At 35.1% G+C, this 22,773-nt stretch overlaps 2 protein-coding genes across 2 annotated transcripts; both read right to left on the minus strand.

Annotated features, from left to right (window-relative positions):
- Positions 1 to 9,349: 9,349 nt before the first annotated feature.
- On the minus strand, positions 9,350 to 10,744 carry LOC132266810 (methyl jasmonate esterase 1-like). Its single transcript, XM_059767791.1, has 3 exons — positions 10,237 to 10,744; positions 9,870 to 10,007; positions 9,350 to 9,773 (listed from the first exon to the last, which is right to left on the minus strand). The coding sequence occupies exons 1-3, from the start codon at positions 10,597 to 10,599 to the stop codon at positions 9,492 to 9,494; spliced, it is 783 nt and encodes a 260-aa protein (XP_059623774.1). The 5' UTR covers positions 10,600 to 10,744; the 3' UTR covers positions 9,350 to 9,491.
- Positions 10,745 to 16,712: 5,968 nt separating this feature from the next.
- On the minus strand, positions 16,713 to 18,754 carry LOC132316433 (uncharacterized). Its single transcript, XM_059814906.1, has 3 exons — positions 18,442 to 18,754; positions 17,502 to 18,328; positions 16,713 to 17,366 (listed from the first exon to the last, which is right to left on the minus strand). The coding sequence occupies exons 1-3, from the start codon at positions 18,752 to 18,754 to the stop codon at positions 16,713 to 16,715; spliced, it is 1,794 nt and encodes a 597-aa protein (XP_059670889.1).
- Positions 18,755 to 22,773: the final 4,019 nt, after the last annotated feature.

Below are 22,773 nucleotides of genomic sequence, written 5' to 3' on the forward strand. Positions count from 1 at the left end.
CCACTGCCAAGTGTACCTTTCTTGGTGAATAATCCAAAAATGGCAGGCTGTAAAGGCATTGTACTATTCCAGCTGTCTTTTGCTCTTATCCTTAGACTGGGTCTTGCCTTAGTGGGCAAGACATTACTAATTTTCCATCCTCCATTCCAAAATCCCTTCTATGTCCTAATGTCGCTTGAAGAGCCCTACCATAACTCTTCGTTGCTTGGATCGAGGTTCGACGCCCACCGATCGATGGTTCATGGCAATGTCAGATCGAGGTTCAAGGCCCGTCGATCGACAGATTGTAAAAAAAGGTCAGATCGAGGTTCTAGGCCCGTCGACCGACAGATTGTGAAAGAGTCGGATCGAGGTTCGAGGCCTGTCAATCAACAGATTGTGAAAGGGTCAGATCAAGGTTCGAGGCCCGTCGATCGACAGATTATGAAAGGGTCGGATCGAGGTTTAAGGCCATCGATCGACAAATTGTCAAAGGGTCAGATCGAGGTTCAAGGCCCGTCGATCGACAATTTGTGACTCGGATCAAGGTTCAAGGCCCGTTGATCGATGATTTGTGATTAATAAATCGAGATTCAAGACCCATCGACCGACAGATTGTCAAAAGGTCAGATCGAGGTTCAAGGTCCGTCGATCGACAATGTGTGACTCGGATCAAGGTTATGATCGATGATTTGTGACTATCAGATTCAATGCCCATCGACCGTATGTAGGGCTAAGATTGAGGCCCAGTGATCGACTATCACATGCCTTGCTAAGGTGGACTTTGTCAAAGTGTTGACTGTTTGACTTGGCCCTTGGTGACGTGGTTAGACCACGTCCACACCGGCTATCAGGTAGTTTCACACAACTGTTATGTCCACTGCATATTATGAAACGTACGAACTGTTATGTCCACCACAGATAATGAAACGTGCGAATTGGAGTTACCTTTTTTTTTTTTTTTTTTGGCTTTTTTTTTTCAATAATTATCAGTTTGTTGCACGCAGTTTCACACAACTGTTATGTCCACCACATATTATGAAACGTACGAATTGGAGTTACCTTTTTTTTTTTTTGTGTTTTATTTCAATAATTATCGAGCTGTCTACACAAAGCCATTACTACTTACTAGTATTATTTTGGGGACTAGCTGTTGTACTCATTTTCACGGGCAAAGCTAGAGGGGGCCAGCGGGGGCATGATCCCCCAAATTTTTGCACATATCTTCTTATATTTCTACAAAAATTATTATTTTATATAAATATCTCTAATTGTGACCCTTAAAATTGATATAAAATTTTAATGGTCACCCCCCAAAAATTTTCAAAACACTTTTTTATTATCCAATAATTATAAATTTAGAAATAAATATAACTTGTGTCATCTCAAACTCATATAAAATTTTAATTTTGACCTTTTTAGCCAATTTTAAAATCTCAAATCTTGTAAATTAAAATATAAGTTCATTGTTGGTAAATTTTACTGTAATATATCATTATTTTATTTACATTTATATATAAACAAGTATAGTGCTTATGATATGAATTTAAGAGAGAGAAAAAAAATACTTTAATGACCTCATATATTTAATAAAAATACGATAACCTTCTTTGTCAGTCAGTTTTGTAAGAAGTGGTAGAAACTAAAATATTTTTTTTTGAAAGTTGAATTTGATTAAAGAAAGAGGAGTACAAGGCTAGCAATTGCTAACCATAGGATGAATGGGCTAGGCCCACAAACATACAGACTTAGCAAAAACATACACACTTAGCAAACCATGCCCATTCATCCTATGGTTAGGGGCTAGGCCCACAAACATACACACTTAGCAAAAGCATACACACTTAGCAAACCATGCCCATTCATCATATGGTTAGCAATTGCTAACCATAGGATGGCCCACAAACATACACACTTAAAAAACTAAAATATTTTTTTTGAAAGTTCAATTTGATTAAAGAAAGAGGAGTACAAGGCTAGCAATTGCTAACCATAGGATGAATGGGCATGGTTTGCTAAGTGCCCACAAACATACACACTTAGCAAACCATAACATAATCAGCCCATGGAACGAATAGCTGGTAAACCTAACGCATTCAATAGGATAACTATTACTTTCCAGATCTATATAAAATATCTCTCTATTGCGCTCATTCCAGGTGTGGTAGACAAGGGCTGCCAAGCTCAATTTCGAGATTGTGTGTCTCTGTGGAAATTTGAAGCGCCCTTCCAATGGAGAGCTGCCCAAGTAATAAGCTCAGACCATATGATGATGGTTGAAAATGTGTGACTGTGGAAAGAGGTGGTCATGTAGAAACTAAAATATTGTGAAAAGAAAATGACAATAATGCCAACAACAATAATATTATCACATATGCTAGTATTTTTAGTTGGCATGTGGACAAATTTTATGGCTACTCTTTATATAAATTGTTAAAGCAATTCTCTATTTTGTTCTTATTAATTGTGTTTTGTTCAATTTTGTTTAGTTAAAATGTTATGTATATTTTTCTCTTAATGTTTCATCAAGGTAATAATGATATACATTAGAATGGAATTGAAGTAATCAAATTTTTGCTTTTCAAAATTTGAAACAATTATTGTTTTAAATATAATCTTCAACAATGTTTTTTCTCTACAACTTCTCCTTTTACATGTAACTTCTCTCTCTCTTCTTCCTCCTTTTTTTTTTTTTTTTTTTTCATATTAGTTTTCATAACTACTTATTCAGGTTTATTTTTATATTTTTTGGATTGTATTTTTCTCCATATATATACTAATAAAAATTATATTACGATTTATTTATAAATTTTTATACTACTAGTTATCTCATTTTTATTATCTTTAACAATATTAAAGTATAAAAGATGAGAAATCAAATAACCATTTAGGCCATCCCCAGCGGGCTAGTCAAAGCCCTTTTATAACGATTTGGGAGCCCAAAACCCGTAAAGCGAGCTAGCGGAAATGGGCAGGGCCTACTTTGGCTCACGGAATACCACGAGGCTAAGCCCGATCATGATATTTTTTTTCTTTTGCAAAACGGCACCGATTTGCCTGAGTGTATTTTTTTAGTATTATTTTTTTTAACAGATAGTAACAGTGCACTATTTGGCAGGATGTTTTTTTTTTGGGAAAAACCCAAAAATAGGTTATTTTGAACTCCTTTTTTAAAATAAAATAAAATAAAATTCATTAAATAAAAAATATATTGTTTAGGCACTATTTGTCCCAAAATATATTTATTTGGGCCAAAAATAAATTTAAAAATCTTCTTTTTTTTTTCCCCCTTAAAATTTGTTTTTATTTTTATTTTTTTACTTTAAATTTTAAATTTCTGCCACAAACAATGCATTTAGTCGTTAAGGCACTGTTTGGCTGACACAAATAGTGCCTTAATAGTTATAATTTTTTTTAAAAAAAAATAAAAAAATTCAATTTTTTAAAACTTAAAAAAAAAACAATTAAAATTAAAAAATTCATCAACTTATTCCAATAAGATTTTGAAATCCTTATTTTCTTATTCCAATTCATTATTTTTAATTTTAAAAAACCATTATATAATAAAAACTCTAGTACACAAAATGTCATAACATTTTAAAAGAGAACAAAATACAACATAAATTAAACATCTTCATCACCATAGCGGTTCTACAAATTTTCCATCAAATCATTCCTCAACTGCGTATTGGTCTCTCTATTGCGAATCTAAAGTTGGCAAGAGAATATGTGTGCCACTAAAATCGATGGGCATCGACTTAAAGTGGGAATCGGGATTGCATCCTCCGGTGGCAGAGTCCATTTTCTAACATTTGCGTGTCGCTTATCTTTAATGATCATATTGTAAAGGATGATGCACGTTTTCATTATGAGGCGCAAGTCATCTTTCTCCCAATAACGCACTGGTCCTTATGTTATTGCCCATTTGATTTGTAATACCACAAAAGCCAATTCCACATCTTTCCTGTATGTCCTTGTCGCTGAGCAAACAATTTTTCTTTTCCAGTGGTTGGGTGCGGGATGCTCTGTATCAAAGTTGCCCACTTAAGGTATATACCATCAAACAAGTAATACCCCATTGTAAAGTGATGTCCATTCACTACATAATTAACCAGAGATAATTGGCCATTGACAATACCGTTGAATACAGGGAAATAATCCAACACATTTATATCATTGTGCGAATCGGCATTCCAAAGAATGCATGCCAGATCCACAAATCTTGTGAAGCAACTGCTTCTAATATGAGAGTATTCTTACTAGAGCATCTGTAATACCCCGATAATTTTAAAAGATTTATTAATTAGGATTAATTATTTTATTTTATTTTTCAATGATTTATTTTATTTTATTGAGTGCTAGATTAATTATCTTATTTTAATTAAGTTATATTTCGTGATTATGTATGATGATTGATTGTTTGTGTGGTTGATTATTGATTTAATTATTGGTGTGTTGATTTTATTGGTATTATATGACTTAGTTGTAAATTCTTGTTTGTTTATGTGCTTCATGTAATTAGTTATTTTAATTTCTGTATTTAATTAATTATCTTATTTATTTAAATTAATTGAATTGGGCTTAAGGAAAGTTGGACCAAAAGATGTGGTCTTGGGCTTGTATGAAACCTTATTGGGTTAATTAATGAAGGTCCGTGGTTATTTAATTATTTAAATGATCACTTTTGTATCAATTATATATATATATATATATATATATATATATATATAATTATATATAAATATAATTAATTAATAATTGTTATGGAAAGATATATATATAGATATATATTTATTGATATTTATAAGTACATATGATTTAATTAACTAATGAGTTAATTATGGAAGGAATATATATTTATATATATATGTGTTTATAGATATAATTATTTAAAGATTATTATTTTAATTCATAATACTAGTTGGAATAGGATTTGGAATTTAAGGTGTATAAAAATACACATAAGGCTTTAGGGTTAAAGGTTTTACACGTTAGAAAAATAAAACAGACAGAGAGAGAGGAAGAAGAAGGGCTGACAAGGAGGAGGTCGGATCCGAAAAGGAGGACGACGGAATTGGAAGAGATAATTAAAGCTTAAAGCGTCGGTTTCGTTTCGAAACCTTCAGGCGAGTTCTTCTCTAACTTTCCTCTTAGAATTCATAAGGATTTCACCTTGAGTATCAAAATTTAAGATTAAATTTATTGATTAAATGATGGTTAGAACGGAATCTTAAAAATATGAATTATTATATTTTATTTTTGGAATTTTAGATTTTTATTGTTTTATATATGTGTTGTATATTTTGTTTACATCAATCGATAGGCTGGATCTAGACCCAAGAGGGTTAATTAGTGTTTCTAGCATTTATGAGAATTTTCTGGAATTTTTAGATTAATTTTAGAATGTGTTTTATATTTTTTGGAATTATTCAAGAATTATTTTCTATCTTAATTTGGCAAAATTATATAGATAATATATATATATATATATATACAACACTGGAGGCGGCGTTTGTAAGGTGGGCGCAACAATAGGGTAGTAATCTGGTGTAGGACGGTGCATGGTAAGAGGTTACACCACTAATCTGGGCCATTGGAATAGTTTAGATATAAGTGGAATGATTCGGTGCATTGCGGTGTACACAAAAGAGTGCACATGTGAATCTGGACCATGGATTAAGTTTGGTCAACAGAAGATTGATCTGGTGTGGGTGCATACATGTGAGCTCAAGTGAGCTAATCTGGTATGGGTGCGTTTGTGTGAGCTCAAGTGAGCTAATTAAGTATGGGCGCGCTCACAGTAGTGTTTGAGCTCAGCCAATTATTTTGCCTGTTTGTGACATAAAATTAAAACGGTCATAACTAAGTCATCTTAAATCGAAATTGGGTCATTCTTGAGCTCAAATTCAAGGATTTTTCGTCTTCTTTCCAATGGTACCAATTTCATTATCAGATTCTTATCCTAATAAGAGATATTTACGTTTTAGTGAGACGGTGTCGGAAAACTATTTAAACCGGTATGGAGTATTTAAAGGAAACTATTTCTGACATATTTAGTTGCACTAATTTGCGTAAATATAATAAATTAATAATTTGTTATGGAAGGAAGTGTATATATATATATATATATATATAATTATTTATATATGGGTATATATAGTTTAATTTGTCTATGAGTTGTATGGAAGGATGAATATATATATATATATATATATATATATATATGTATGTATGTATATTGATTTTAAATAATCAAGGATTAATAAAGAAGGTGTTAAACACATATATACATTAAATAACATATGTGTAGGTATATATATATATAAATCATTTAAGATGATTAATATTATCATTCTTATTTGGCATATCTTAATAGGTTGGTTGTTAAATTAATGATATGCGTATAATATGCATGTGATGGCTATGTATGATTTAGCGTATTGTTAATTTTAAAGTTAATTCATAGTTAAAGTGTGGGCATGGATGAATTGTCAAATGATTAAATATATTACCTAAATATTTGTATGAATAGAATACATATATGGAAAGCATGGTTGAATTGCCAATGTATAAATATACATACACGGAGGCATGGTTGAATTGCCAATGTATAAATAAATATACTTATGGAGGCATGGTTGAATTGCCAATATATAAATAAAAATATTTACAATGGCATGGTTGATTTGCCAAAGCATAATTACGTTGTTATGTGTTAGATGATTAAAATATCATCTATAGTTGTTGTATGGATGGATTGGATTAGGGTTAGATATTCTTAAATGAGAATAGTTTAGTACTTACTGGTTAGTGTATTATTTTACATTAATAAAATAATATTGGGGAAGACGTGGATGATTTGTCAAAACTTGGATTTTGGATATGTGATTTAAACAATTAAAATCATTATCGGGTTGGGATTAAATAGAGTATTTCTTTTATTATAATTTGTTGTTTAAATGATTAAACAACTGACTAGGATGGGATTAAGGTCAAAGGAGTTTTTATAAAATGAAATGGTAGATTGGTCTAGGTATGAATATTATTTTAATAATTATTTAATAGGTATGAAAATTTAATAAACCTATTAATGGATGTGATTAGTATAGTATATATAATTATATATAGACATGTATATCGTGCTTTATTAAAGTTAAAACTTTATTAGGTTTGGTTTTGATCAGAGATGATCTGCTTATTGGTTTTCAGAGGCCTGGTAGAGTGAACTTGCTCGTAGGGTTTAACCCACGATTTATTTTTCAGGTTATTAGAGGTTCCAGTCTCGAGGTTGAGGATCCGCAGCTGGGAGACTGTCATTCGTCTATTCATCTTGTGTACTTTTAAATAGTATTGGATTATTGGATAATGTTTAAGGGGTCCTTGAGTTATGGGATTTCCGAATTGTAATTGTTGGAGAATCATTAAGTAATATTTATTTATTAGTTTTCTTCAGCGGTTTATTTATTCTTTATTATTCATCTTTGTATTCTGTGCTTGTTAAATACTTAAATTGTTTTGATATCCCTTGATTTTGTGCGCGAACTTGATCAATCCGTGTTTCAAAATTAGGGGGTGTCACAGCATCCCCTATGTGTGTTGTGCCATTCCACTGGGCAATTCTTCCATTCCCAGTGCATATAGTCGATAGAACCAAGCATACCCGAAAATTCTTTCTGCTCCCCTTCTACAAGCAGCTGTGCTATGTCGGCTTTGTTGGGTGGACGTATATACTCCTCTACATACATAGCAGCAATAGCATTACAAAATTCCTTAAAGTATTTAATAGCAGTACTCTCACCAATTTTAATATACTCATTATAGTAATCGGCTGCATAACTATATGCGAGTATATGAATAGTAGTTGCCATTTTCTATATAGAAGACAACCCAGACGACCAGTCGCATCCTTTTTTAGACAAAAGTAGTCATCATAAGCTTTGACATCATTAAGGATACGAAGAAAAAGTTCTCGTCGCATCCTGAATCGATCACGATGAACGTATCGCTTCTTATTACGGACTTCAAAAACTTGTTCATCTATCTCTGGCCTTACTGAATTCATAATCTCATAGAATTTGTCTTCATCCTGTTAAATCAACGCGGCAATAGAGTCATCTTCCGAAGAGGATGACGAGAAAGATGAAGAATTAGAGTCTGCCAAAGGAAAAGCTTTTGATGACGACGCCATTGGAATTTCAAAATTAAAAAAGATGGATAATGATATTTTGCTACAATTGAGAGAGATGAATGTAATGATGATTTTCAGATGAGCAAATGAGTATTCATTATATAAGATGAAAAATATAACTGTTAAAAATATAGTCGTTAGAAATATAGCCATTTAGGAAAAGTTAATATATATATATATATATATATATATATATATATATATATATATTAATTTTTTAATTTTTTTTTTTTAGATCGAAAATTCGGAGAGATTGATGGAGTGCATACTTCTAGAGAACGAAAACTGCTGACGTGGCTCTTAGAAAAGCTGAAGTGACATTTTTAGAAAGAAAAAATTCAGAAAGGTTGGTGCAGATGGCCTTAGGGCATGGTTTAGTTTTTGAAGACAATGCAACTGATATTATAGCAATATTGCATTTTAATCACTATGGACCTGGTTAATTTGTAATTATGAGAACAGTTTTTATTTTTTTGTAGAAAAAAACTCCCTTTGATTGAGTTTTCTGAAAACTCAGTTATAAAAATACATGTTTTCAGATAACTCTCTTTTATAATTATCTAAAAACAGTTTTATATTCTCTGAATTATTGAAAATAGTTTTCAGAATTACAAACTAAGCCTAATTATATCATATCATCTTATTTTATATTCTTGGGTAAAAGGGTGGAAATTGCTTCGAGCCAAACAATACATATACATTATCTATAAGTGTATTATGGTCTATAAATTAAATAATTGTTTCCAACCAAACACTACATATACATTACCTATAAGGGTATTATGGTCTTTAAATTACATATTATGGGTCATGTGACCGTACATAATATTTTAAGGGTGAGATTCAACCGGTGATCAACCGGCCGATCACCAGATAGGATTATTTACAATAAAAGTGTATAGTTCAAGAGATTTTTTTGTAACTTTTGTAATTCATGAGTTTATTGCAGATTAGCCAACAATTCAGAAGAAATTTTTGCATTTTACTCTAATATATATATATATATATATATATATATATGCATTCCGATAACATGAAATTTTCATTTGCAATAACTCAAGTGTTAGAGGCATGATATAGTGTCACCCAAATTACATTTCACATCACTAAAACGACAAATTCGTGAAGAATAACAACCGTAAAGAAAGTGATCTCAAAATCAAACAAAAACAGATAGGTAAATTAAAAATTAAAAATTAAAAATTATTACTATTATTTTTCATGTAAATGTTTTACTAATACAACTTAAAACTCTTGCATTCAGAGTAATGCCAAATCTCATCTTTGACATACAACAGGTTTATTAAATTCTTATCCTTCTTGTTTATTGATATTTCAGAGCAATCTCAAGTAAACAGAGACAAAGCTCTTTGGGTTTTGAAAGCATTGCCATATGGTCAGCTCCAGCTATGGACATCACTTCTTTAGCTGGACTATTCTCAATCATCCATCTCTGGAATTCTTCCTCCACCCAGTGATCTTCTTCGCACACCAAAAAAACCCGGCTTACCGACCCGTATTTCTTCTCAGTTAGCAGAGATTCCTGGATCAAGTCTTCAATGAAAAACCCACTTGGTCTTGTCAACATTTTGCCTAACTCAATATTCTGTACATAGACAACGATATAAAAATGCACATCAACAAAAAGATGATCGATCTGTTGTTTGGTATTTAGTTGTGTGAAATTGATTGAGACACTAACCTCTGGTTGGCACTTATTGTAAACCATAGTTGTCAAGCAATCTGGACCTACGATAAGTGAAGTCGGTGGGTTTTCCGTTCCATGATCATATGTAAATTTACTATCCATAAAAGTGTTTGGCGAGACCCTTCTGAAGAACTGTTTTCATATATATATAAAACAAAATCCATGAGGAACCAAATCGGTATTTTTTTAGAATTCAATTGCATGTTTAGGTTTAGAATACTGAATTAGCGGCTTGAATTTAGAATTGTTTCTTTAATTCTAGATCTAATCTACGAATTCTATATATTATGGGTTAATTTAATTATTCCATGAGACATTCAAAATTGGAAATTTGAACTGGACTTGATCAAGATTTTCTTACTTCTTGAAAACAGATGGCTGGTGGATCTCTAGGGTTCGGCATAAAGGCTGTGATGAAAACTGCAACGAAGATCTTCTCGGTGAAGCTCTCCATGGCTAGAGAAATGCAAAAGCCGCCATAACTGTGCCCAACTAGGACCACCCTCTCACCACCAGGCAGGGATGCCATGAAGTCCATCAATGGTTGCACGTAGTCAGATATGGTGGCGATTTGGTCGAGCCGCCTCGGATCCACCCCGCTCGCGCCGAGGTCCAAAGCTGTAACCCGGTTACCGGCGGATTTGAGCAGGGTGACCAGCTTGTACCAGCACCATGCCCCATGGCAAGAGCCATGAACTAGAACAAAGTGTTTCCCACTCTCCATTTTCTTCTTGTAATGGTGAACTTTTTTTAATGTTATTATTGTGGAACATACATTAATGAATTTTTCATTGGGCAAAGACTACAAGTTTGCCCCGACATAATGACTCGTACTCCGCACCAAATTCTCTTGGATTGTTGTGTTGTGCTACTGTGCAACACTTTTCATATTGTGAACAGATCTCATTTTATTATCTTTTAATTTGTCCATTTCCAAAGAGACGTCTTTTTGGTGGGATAGATGGAGTACGTTTGAGTGGTCAATTATTTCTTTTTCCTAATTTTCTATAAGAAATTATAGTCCACTCGTCATAGGTGAACATTTAAAAAATAAATAAAATAAAATAAAAAATCATTATAGGTGAACATATACCGAAAAAAAAAAAAAAAAAAAAAAAAAAAAAATGGCATCTTATATAGGACTCCCTGTATAAGATGCCTTTTTGGAAATACTGTATAAAGTGTTTTATGTGAGACCGTGAGTCGGTTGATATGTCAAAATGATAAGCAATTAATGCATGCGGGGCCATGAGGAAAATATTTGCATTTATAACCTAAGTTATATAAATGAAAATAAAAAATAAAAAAAACAAATCATTATAGGTGAACATATACGACCAAAAAAACAAAAAAAAAAAAACACAGAGAGGCATCTTACATAGGACCCCCTTTTGGAAATACTCTATAAAGTGTTTTATGTGAGATCGTGAGCCGGTCGAGCTGCCAAAATGATAGCAATTAATGCATGTGGGGGCCATGAGGAAAAATTTGCATTTATAAGATGTATAATTTTTTTTTATCGTGTGTCGCTATCACGTTCTGAACGTGTTCTCGTTCTTATGCTTTATGCGCACTTTAACTCAAATTTTAATTATGTCGCTCTCACGTTCCTACTCTCGAATTCGCTTCCGCTCCCGTTTTATGTAACTTAATTCATAATTCTTAAAGAATTATTTACTGACTTAATTCATAAAGTATTTAATTTTGTATATTCAAATTTTCTTTTTTCATCAAGAATTTTGTGATTTAGTGATATTTTTTTTTTTTTCAAAATAGATAGTAAAAATTTGAGTATCTAAATGAGTAAAGTAGAATGTGTGAGTGTGATATGCATGAGTGATGATGTGTTATAATCCCTTTGAGAGTTTGTGACCGCTGCCTTTCGCAATTAATAGAAGTATTGGGAGTCAAAGAGTACATTAGAAAACTTTTTTCACAAAACCTTTTTTTTTGGGTGTAATAAATGACGGTAGATGTATAAGAAAGTAGTTTAACAAAAAGTCACAGATAGCAGGTTATAGAACAGCCATTATTTGCAAAATTTGACACTACCGTCAACAAGACTCGAGTTAAACGGATTTGGATTAATCTTAAATTAGTTTGAATCGTAAATAGTTCGACACAATTAATATGTTTAGTTAATTGTGTCGTTTTTGGGTTAAGAGATTCAACTCGTGTAACTCATTTATATCAATTTAACTATATGAGTCATAAACAAATTTCTATTTAAGTTTCAAAATAAATATTTCATTTTATTAAAGAGGTCATTAAACGGGTTACATGTATAACTCATTTACTAAACAGGTCGGGTTAGTGTTGAACGTTCTTGACACGATTATAAAGTGAGTTGTGTTCAAGTTGAGCTATTTAATAAAATATTTTTAAATCAACACGACATGATTACGACCTGTTGACCCTCAAATTGGCTGGCTAGAGCCGATCTTAAATTGATGGAAAACGGGCGTGCTAGAACCAAATATATGGTTCAATTGTGAATTGTCAACTTTTAATCTCTTAGGTAATGTTGACTTCAGGCGATTATAGGAGATAGAGAACAAATAAACTCCTAGATGAGTTCAATATTTCCTTAGTTAAAAGGACTTTCTGTAAACAAATTATAGTAATAATATGAGAATAGAAAGGGGAAAAAATATAGATATAGAAAGTGATAGGGAGAAGAGATAGGGGAGAGAGATATAAGGAAGAAATAGAACGAGACTGAAATAGAGAGGGAGAGAGATAGAGATAACAAGGATGCTATTTGGGGAAAGTGCTCCAGAAAGCAAACAAATAATTATAATGTTTCTGAGGGTACTGGACCCCTTGTTCAGCATGCCTCTTTGTTTATTTATAGAAATTATTAGAATCAAATTCCTACCAATAAGTATTCTAATTACAATAAAACTCTAACTCTATCACTTAATACTGAATTTAAATTCAAACTAAAGTTCCTACATAAATATTAATTCTTAACTAACATAAAATTCAAAAGTATTTCAAATATAATCCATATCATCGGTGATGCCCTTGTGTGTATCACGTCATTGCCCTCTCTCTTGTAATCCATATCCATGTGATGTGTATAGCCCAACATCTTAACTGCATTGCATTATCCCAGCCGGAAACCAAATCATTTGTGAATCCACATACCTCCTAGCCCAACCTCATTGTCACATGTTTTAGCCCATTATATTCTCTCGGCCCAATGCTTCATTGCTCATCAAATCCAATTATGGCCAGAACCCAATTACCAAAATAGATGCCAAGGGTATTTGGTTTTCATGACTGGGCCGAAGATGGGTTAGCAATCCAAATACCAAAATGGGTGTCAACAATGCCCCCTAATTTTGGTAGCCGTTTTAACCCTTTGGCTTCCAAAATTCAAACACACCCATTGCATCATAACTCTGTATATATCTAATAACCCTATCAGTTTTATCTCGATTCGTTTCCCGACACATATCGATTATGATAACCATCTTATCACTCATTAATTATCGCCGTAATCACATATCTTCAACCAAACACGGCTGTTGCATAACCCATAACCTTTTGCAGACTCTTCTCTCTACCACAAACCCTTCTTCTCCAATCTTTTCCCTAACGGAACCTTTTCTGCAACATGACTTCAAAAACAATGAAACAAACTGATCTAAACTTGGAAAACCCTTTTCCAGAAGCAACATCGCATACCCAACTAACAAAATCAGCGATCAAAACCCTAGATCAAAGCGAACTGAATTCCAATACGTTAATCGATCTCTCTGAAAATGTTTAGGGACTTGGCCCAGCATTTGTTACTAGATTTCCCCCTTCCTTAGCTTCAATTTATCCACAAGCCGAACCTCACTTTCCTTATTCCAAAATTCTTTATCTAACAGCGGAAGGAGACTGACCAACTCTCTCTGTCAGAAATTGGCATCCATCGATGCTCCAATGGAACGATTGGGTGGATCGTGTATCAGCAGCAAAAGGAGAGCAGTGGAAAAAGATAGGTATCTTTAACCTCATTCAGCTTAGTAAGATTCCCTTCTCTTGTGACCGAGCATTATTTTTTGCCTCTTTGCACTTTTGGTCCCCCACAACCAATTCACTACACTTGCACTGTGGCATGATGGCCCCTACCCTGAGGGACGTCTACTTTCTAACAGGTTTAAAACCTGGAGGAGATGAAATCAACTATTTCCTCCAAGACGAAGAAACCTCCTTTTACTTCCCAGAACAGAAAGGGGCTAAACCCTTTGTGCAATCACATAGACCATTCTTGAAAGAAATGTTAGGAGAAGAAGGAACTGATGTAGAATAGCTTTAGCTCCATTCTTGTTAGCGTCCTTGTATAGAGGCTTATCCGACCTTATTACTTCTAATTTTGCAAGATTTGGAGGTCCATTCTGGCTATATCAGTTCTGGCTACATGCATATTTCCCTGAGTTATCCTTTCCTATTCAGCCTGCTCCAAATGATCCTTTACTATCATTTGGATATACTAGAGTCAAACCCAAAGACCATTCCTTTAATGACTGTTTTCAATTCTTATATCATCAGTGCAAGATCAAGACTCAATCTCAATTCCTTCCTTTTTCCAAATGTCAACTAGCTCCATCTTGGTTGTTTCCCCCTACTGCCGAGTCTTCTCCTGAATAGATTGACCATTATATCTCTTCATGGGGCCACTTCTTGGTCGTAAGAGACATACCTTGTAATACTGTTGCTCCCAATTTGCCTAAGAGCCAAACTGGGGTTGAGTTTTATAACCCAGCGCAGTTAGCTCGGCAATTTAGATTGACGCAGATGTTCCCATTACCTCCCCATTTTTCTTACAACAAGAACTATCATCGGCGAGTGAAGCTTTCCAACAGTGAATAAGTTTAAGATGTGTCTAATCGATTCACTCAACTTCTTCAAGGGTTTCAGTATAAACCCTTCCTTGAAAAACCCAGTACTGACCCAAAGTTTGAGGATTGGTGGACATACTACATCACTTTTACCAGGACCGTGGATTCCAGTCAGCTCGTGTGCACTCTCCTTGGCTCCTATAAGTTCATTTCCCTTAACTTTCAGGGTTTAGATTCCATTGAACCCATAGCCCTCTTTATTGCTCCTGAACCAAAGAAAATAACAAATACAGCACCAACTCGTCCTCCCCCCACAGCTCCTGTAGGTAGGACCAGATCTCGCTCTCAGCAAAGTAAGTTTTATATATCCTTATCTTTTCCATAGAACTTCTATCTGGTTTATATGCTTATTAATCATAAATTCATGTACTCATTCCAATGCCCCAGAGAAATCCACCAAATCTGAAGAAACTCAAGTTGATTTTTATGTCCCTCTTTAAAGCATACCTCCATCCTCGGTTACTAAGGTAACACCCATAACTAAATTATATATTTATTCTTTTTATGCATACCCCTTTTTCTTGCTAACACTTTTGTCCAGAAAACAACAAAAAAGAAAATGGTGGGGAAAAAACCCAAAAAGTCACGAGCCAAAAGACATTTTGAACTGATTGATGATGATGATGAGGAGGATGACGAAGAGGTTATATCCAAGAAAAGGAAACCTGCTGCTGCCTCTCCCAGTGTAATCTCTTTTTTGCCTGACCTCATATATTACTTTTTCTCTTTATAATATAACTAAGTCAGCATTGATTTCAGGAAACTCTACTCCCTTCAGAACAAAAATCAATTCAAGAAATTTCTACAGACCACGCTGTAGAAGAAGAGAAAATCGAGTTATTAGTTAGCGAAAAACAAAGGTCCCCTGTGCCTTCTCCACCCTTGGCTGCAGCATCAATTCATGAACAAGTCGGAGATTCTGATGAAGTAAGTAATGATACATGTGTTTATACATTTCTTTTATAACCTGTTCTTGTAAACTTATTATAGCTATGGCATATCTCAGGTACAACAAGGCTCGGCTATTCCAACCAATCCTGTCAGTACCAACCCAAGCTCTCCCTTTGCAACCCTTGACTTGTTATTTGATTCTGTCTTTGACCCACCTAATCTTGAACTTCCTGAAATTTCACCTGAGCAAACCTTTGACACACCCCCAGAAGTTACAAAAGCCATCCAAATCCTGTCCCAAATGGTGCAACAAGACTTGTCTCTAGCCTTCTCATTCAAAAATGAGTTAACTGAAACCTTGTCCTTCTTGAGTAGTTACCCAAGATTCTCTTCAGGTGACCAAGCTTTCTTCAAGAACTTCCAACTTCAAGTACCTTCTATGATGACTGCTTATGGCGAGTCTACTCAAATCCTCCACCATTGTGCTGCTCAAGCCTAAGAAAAGGAAAAGCTGGCCAAAACTTTGAAAATGGGCAAAGAACTCCACTCATCTTTGAAGAAAAAAGCTGCTGAGTTAGAGATCAGAGAGAAGAAACTTCTAGCCGAGCTTGCTCAATTACAGCTAGACAAAACCCAGCTTAATGAAAAAGTGATGGAATTAAAAATCCAAGCTGAAACTGCTGTTCCCAAATTCAAGGCGTTGCAGACCCAATTACCTCAATTGGAGCGGTCTAAGAAGCAAACAGAGACCAAGCTCCAACAAACCATTACCTCCTGGGCCGGTTTCAAGACCAAATTTGAAGTTTTTTACACAAACTTTACCCAACCTTGATTATTTTCTTACACCAAGAACTATCTGTTTACAAAGGACTGTAATATGGTTTTGAACAATCTTACTTTTTGTGGGCTTGATTTAATGTTTTTGACAATATTTAGTATAATGACCTCCGGAATTTCATTTTACTATATCTTTATTTTGATTTATTTGCTTCAAAATAACTTACATAAAATGAAACAACATAAAACAAAACAATACAATCCAATCTATTTTTTACTTAGTGGAGGTCTTCTTTTCCTCCATAAGTTCAAAAATAGTTGGATTATATTTTTTCAAGTACCTTCCATTTATTGGTCTCTCATGGATTTCACCATCTAGATCTTTTAACCTGTAAGCGCCTCCATGTAACACTTGATGAACCAAATATGGACCCTTCCAAGTAGGTGACCACTTACCATAAACTCTATCCACCTTCCCAGGTGGAAGGATTCTTTGCCCCACCATATCGCCTTCTGCAAATGACTTGAACTTCACCCTTTTATTGTAAGCCCTCATTACTTTTGCTTTATGAACCACAAGGTGGTCCAAAGCAAGTTTCTGGACTTCATCTAAATCTTCTAACTTAATAAGCATAGCTTCGTTATAATCAGCAGGTATGAGATTATATTGCAAAGCTACCCTTGCCGATTTAACGTTTAATTCCATCGGCAACACCGCATCATGACCAAATGTTAATCGATATGGAGTTGTTCCCGTATTTGTCCTTTTTGCATTTCTATAGGCCCATAAGGCTTCTGAAAGAGTTTCATGCCAACGCCTTGGTTTGTCTTTTATCATTTTCTCAATAATTTCAATAACAACTTTATTTGAAGCCTCGGCTTGACCATTCCCTTGAGCATAATAGGGTGTTGAAGTTACCATTTTCACCTGCATGTCAGGGCCAAGTTGTAATACTTCATTTGCTCGAAAAACAGATCCATTATCGGCAACAATTGTTTCCGGTAATCCAAATCAGTGAAAGATATGTCGCTCCAAAAATTGTATAACGGTATTATGAGTTACCGATACATATTCCTCGGCTTCTACCCATTTAGTAAAGTAATCGGTAGCTAGAATAATCCAATGATGACCCTTTGATGAAGGAGGATTAATCTTGCCGATTAGATCCATAGCCCATCCTCTGAAAGGCCATGGTTTAACTAGTAATTGCATTTTTATTGCTGGGACCCATTGCATTGGACCATGTTTTTGACAGTTTATACAACCTTTTGCATAAGTCATGCAATTTTTTCTTATTCCTGGCCAATAATATCCATATCGGCGTATCAACCACCTCATTTTGATGCCGGCTTGGTGAGCTCCACATATCCCTTTATGTACCTTAGCCATAATCTTCAGACCTTTAAACTCGCTAATGCACTGAAATAATAAACCATCATTAATCGATCTTCTATAAAGATCTCCAATCATAAGCACATAATCGACTGCACTTCTTTTAATTCTTCGATCAGCTTCAGGAGTTGGATGTTGCAAAAACAAGATGTAAGGAATTCGCCAATCATCATCATCCAATTCGGCAACATCAGTTGCAAAGACTTCTTCCATAATTTGATTTCTTATTTTAGCTGATGGAAGAGATCGACGTGTAATCCTCATTACTCTTTCCTTCATAACACTCGGCACCCTTACTCCTGAAGCTGTCTGTGCTAAATCATTAGCTAGTTTATTCATGGCCCTTGGTCTATATTCCAAAGTCACATTGTGAAATTGGTTAACCAATTGGGTTGCCAACGAATGAAATGGTCTTAATTGCCAATTCAAACATCTAAAGTCTTCTGAGATTTGATTAATCACTAAACTCGAATCTCCCACAATGTGGACATCTTTGACTGCCATTTCCAACAGAATAATACTTCATACTCAGCTTGATTATTTGAACACCTGAAATCCAAAAAGAAAGAAAACGAGATTTGATTCTCTGTTGGGGATATTACCATTATACCAGCACCCGAGCCTTCACTGGTACTTGACCCATCGAACATTAAAGTCCATGGAGTCATGAATATGGATGCCGAGTCAAGCTCATCAAATACTTGTAACTCAATTTCGGGCGAGGGATGATCAGTAAGAAAATCTGCCAATACTCTTCCCTTAATTGCCTTTTGTGGAACATATGCAAAATTGAATTCCATTAGTGCCAAAGCCCACTTGCCAATCAGGCCTGTGATTAACGACCTTGATAGCATATACTTTATAAGATCAGTTTGGCAAACAATATAAACCAAAACAGGCAACATATATACTCTCAATTTCATTGCTGCAAAATACAAGGCCAAACACAATTTCTCAATCGGTGTATATCTACACCCGACTGGAGTTAAAACTCAACTGAGGTAATATATCGCTTGCTCGCTTCCTGTTTCATTCTCTTGTGCTAACATAGCTCCAATGGATTCTTCAGCAGCCGATAAGTATAATTTCATTGGCCATTTCTTCCTTGGTGGCATCATGACAGGAGGACTTGACAAGTATTGCTTGATCTGGTCAAATGCCCTTTGATGAATATCATCCCATTTGAATTCTTCCATCGGCTTCAACTTAAGTAACGGGGAAAACACATGTAACTTCCCAGCTGTATTAGCAATAAATCTCCTAAGATAATTCACTTGTCCAAGTAACCTCTGCAACTGTTTCTTGCTTCTTGGTGCACTAGCATCAATAATCGCCTTAGCTTTATTCCTATCGATCTCTATACCCCTTTGATGAACCAAGAAACCCAAAAAGTTTCCTGCCGATACTCCAAAGGCACACTTTATTGGATTTATTTTTAGCTTATGAGCCCTCATCCTCTCAAAAGATGCTTTGAGGTGGACTAAATGCTCTTTCCTTGTTGTTGATTTTACCACCACATCATCAATGTACACCTCTATAAACTTGCCGAGCATATCATGAAAAATAGAATTCATGGCTCGTTGATATGTGACCCCAGCATTCTTTAACCCAAAAGGCATTACCACCCATTCAAAAGTTCCAATCGATCTGGGACACCTAAAAGCTGTTTTTGGAATGTCTTCCTCGGCTATATAAATCTGAGTATCCATCCATAAAAGACATAATTTGGTGTTTTGCAGCCGCATCAATCAGCTGATTGGCTATCGGCATTGGATATTCATCTTTTGGCGTTGCCAAATTTATGTTTCGAAAATCAACGCATATACGTAATTTTCCATTCTTCTTGATAACAGGGACAACATTTGATAACCATTCAACATACCTTGTAGTTCGAATGAAGCCAGCATCTAATAATCTTTCGATTTCCATCTTAACTTTGTCTACTACTTCTTGAGACATTCGACGAGGTGACTATTTATATGGCTTATAGCCATCTTTAATGGGCAACCGATGTTCCACCAAATCTCTAGATAAACCCGGCATTTCTTCATAGCTCCAAGCAAAACAGTCACTTTATTGTTTCAACATACTGATAACCTCGGCTTGTAATTCTGGTTCTAACAGTGTACTAATATAAGTAGGTCTAAGATCTGTGTCAGTGCCTAAATTCACTTCCTTTAAAGGATCCTGAGTGTCTGCTTTAAGATCGTCGAGCTTTGCTGGCGCTAACTCCAAGTCTTCCAACTGAATTGCATCCAACTTTTCATTACCGAATCGATTGATTTCAGTAAGATTGACCGATGGTCTTGGCTCTATTATTGCTTCTTTCTCTAGCCGTTTTTCGGCGATGTACGCTTAAAGCCTAATGCAAGCGGCCCTAAAGGCCTGCTACCGAGCAGCTTCCCTTTCAAGTTTCATCTCCATCGATAACTTCTTCAATTATAGCAAGCCGAGGGCATTCTACCTTCGGCCTAGAATTCTCCTGCTGCAACTCGCCTATTTCACGATCGGCAAGGCTTCTTCTTATGGTTGCCGAGGTTGGTCTTCCATCGGCTTCTATTCCCACAAACTGAATAGGAACACATTCTTCGTCATATAAAACAACATCTGCCGAATACACTTTTGCCACAAATGGCTTATCATCGGCATTTACTATTTTACTTTATCTCCATCCCAAAAAATCAGCATCTGATGTAATGATGATGGGATGCACATATTCGGATGAATCCATTCACGGCCTAATAACAAATTATAAGAAGCCGTGGATTCAATAATAAAAAATGCCGTATAAGACGTCCTACCTCCAACCTCTACTTCTAAAGGAAGGATCCCTTTAGTGCTGGTAGAACCTCCGTTGAAACCACAAATTTCTACATCAGTAGGAATAACATCTTCCATACTCTTGCAGAGTTTCTTCTATGTGTTTGCTGGAATAACATTCAAAACCGAGCCATTGTCTACCAAAACTTGATTAATAGGTTGACCTTCTACCCACACCTTAACATACAAAGGCCTGAGCTGTTGAGTCATTGCTAACAGAGGTTTTTCAAAAACCACCTTCTCTGCCGATTCTGAGGAAAGAATTGATAAATTCCGAATCGGCTGAGTTTCCTTCTCATTCTTCTCAGTATCTGCATTTGATGCCGATGGAGCCTAGAACATTGCTGGTAATACAAATGACATGTTACATGACATCTCGTCTGGGAAACTGCCAAACTGAATTCTGAATTCATTGTTACGTCTAGGCCACGTCGGCTGATGCTCTTCATCCGGGTTATCTTTATCTGGAATGCCAATAATCTTGGCTTGCACTGCTTTGCTTCCTCCTTCAGCTTTTCTTTTTTGCTCAGCCCTTCTCCTTTGTTCTCTACGCTTCTGAGATCAAGTTAGACCCCCATTCTGAGATTGTTGAGCTTTAGGGAACTTTGGATGATTAACTCGAGTCCATTTCTCTTTAGTCGAGTCTGTCATTGGTTTCACAGTTCGTACTCTATATGAATTAGCTCCTTTCTGTACCCAAATCTCTGACTGAACTAGTGACTGCCTCTTAAAACTAGGATGCTGATTTTGGGAATGAAATTGGCTAGATATATCACCTTGCCAAGTTGGCCTTCCTGCTTCCAAATGGCTGTTACTGGAATCACCTTGTCGAAGCTCCTTCCCAGGCTTCAATAGGAAAATAAGTGTGATACCCCTCGATTCTAGAGTCACGGGTGATCAAGTCCGAGCACAGATCCGAGGGATATCAAACAATTAATATTTAATCTTACACAGAATACAAAATGAATTTAAGAAATAATAATAAGCTGAAGGAATACTAAATTAAAAATCCTCAAATATAAATATTTAAACTCTGACAATCCAAACTTTATAAGTTTACAACTTGGGAATCCATCTCCAGTGGACCCCTAATAAAAATCCAAACCGAACGAAAATAAATAACTGAAGATAAAAGCCCATATCGAATATCTGGAAAGAAGTCATACATCGTCGGTAGAATGAAAGATCGTCTCTGCTCAGCTCGAACAAGCTCTAAGACCTCAAACATCCAATACCTGAAAAATAATAAGTGGGTCAGGCCCACTAGCAAGTTCTATACTACTACTATCCAAGCAGAGACCCAATACGCATGTACATCCTAACCAATCCAACAATAATTAAATAGTCCGTAGATACATATATATATAATCACACTACAGGACTCTCATTGAACTACAGGCCCGTCTCAACCTGACTAGTAGGCACCATGCAAAATGCACCTGAGGTGGGCATGACTACCTAGACCTAGCAGGGTACACATCCAACCATCATAGCCAACTATGCATCCCAATGCATATATGCTCCTTAGCCAACGACTCTGAGACTCAGGCTCATATCGTGGCACCATAAAAATATATTTAAAATCCGTTCCAAACCAAAAGTGTCACTCAACTATTTAGTGATCTGACACAAAATACAGGTAGGACTTAACTTTTGTAGTTAATCCATCCCTTAATCCAGAATAGGTAGGACTTAGCGTTTTTGAGCTAATCCCCTTAGTATGTCACCGTCCCATACCGGTGCATACAAACCATCCATCCAATGTTGATAATACAAATAATGAGATAAAATCAATATCAACCAATCCATAACAAGTATAACACCATCCATCCAACTGTTAATAATACAGATGATATTATAAATATCAATATCCACACATCTATAACAAGTACAACAAGAATATATAAATTGCAAGCTTGTCATATATGAACAACACATGATTCTCTAACAGTTTAAGAACGCAGATAATAAGTGTAATCCATTCTTTAATCCCCTATCAGCATACTAATATCAATATCAAAATTAACATGCTCGTTTAAACTACTCCATATCATCCGGTTAGTTGATTATACATAATGACTTGTAAATATCAACTAATTTCCTGTTAAGCATAACCGACATT

Source organism: Cornus florida, unplaced genomic scaffold (genome assembly GCF_030987335.1).
Source record: "Cornus florida cultivar Cherokee Brave unplaced genomic scaffold, ASM3098733v1 CherokeeBrave_3.0.0_Hap2_Chr07, whole genome shotgun sequence".
NCBI classification, from domain to species: Eukaryota; Viridiplantae; Streptophyta; class Magnoliopsida; order Cornales; family Cornaceae; genus Cornus; species Cornus florida.

Excerpts from the sequence above, each read along its gene's own strand:
- LOC132266810 (XM_059767791.1), bottom strand. The coding sequence starts at position 10,599 with ATGGAGAGTGGGAAACACTTTGTTCTAGTTCATGGCTCTTGCCATGGG. Across the intron at positions 10,008-10,236 it reads CAGCCATCTGTTTTCAAGAA|TTCTTCAGAAGGGTCTCGCC; the intron begins GTAAGAAAATCT and ends ATATGAAAACAG. Across the intron at positions 9,774-9,869 it reads ACAATAAGTGCCAACCAGAG|AATATTGAGTTAGGCAAAAT; the intron begins GTTAGTGTCTCA and ends GTCTATGTACAG.
- LOC132316433 (XM_059814906.1), bottom strand. The coding sequence starts at position 18,754 with ATGAAATTGAGAGTATATATGTTGCCTGTTTTGGTTTATATTGTTTGC. Across the intron at positions 18,329-18,441 it reads CAGTGAAGGCTCGGGTGCTG|TCAAAGATGTCCACATTGTG; the intron begins GTATAATGGTAA and ends TGGAAATGGCAG. Across the intron at positions 17,367-17,501 it reads AAGCCGAGGAATATGTATCG|GTGAAAATGGTAACTTCAAC; the intron begins GTAACTCATAAT and ends CCTGACATGCAG.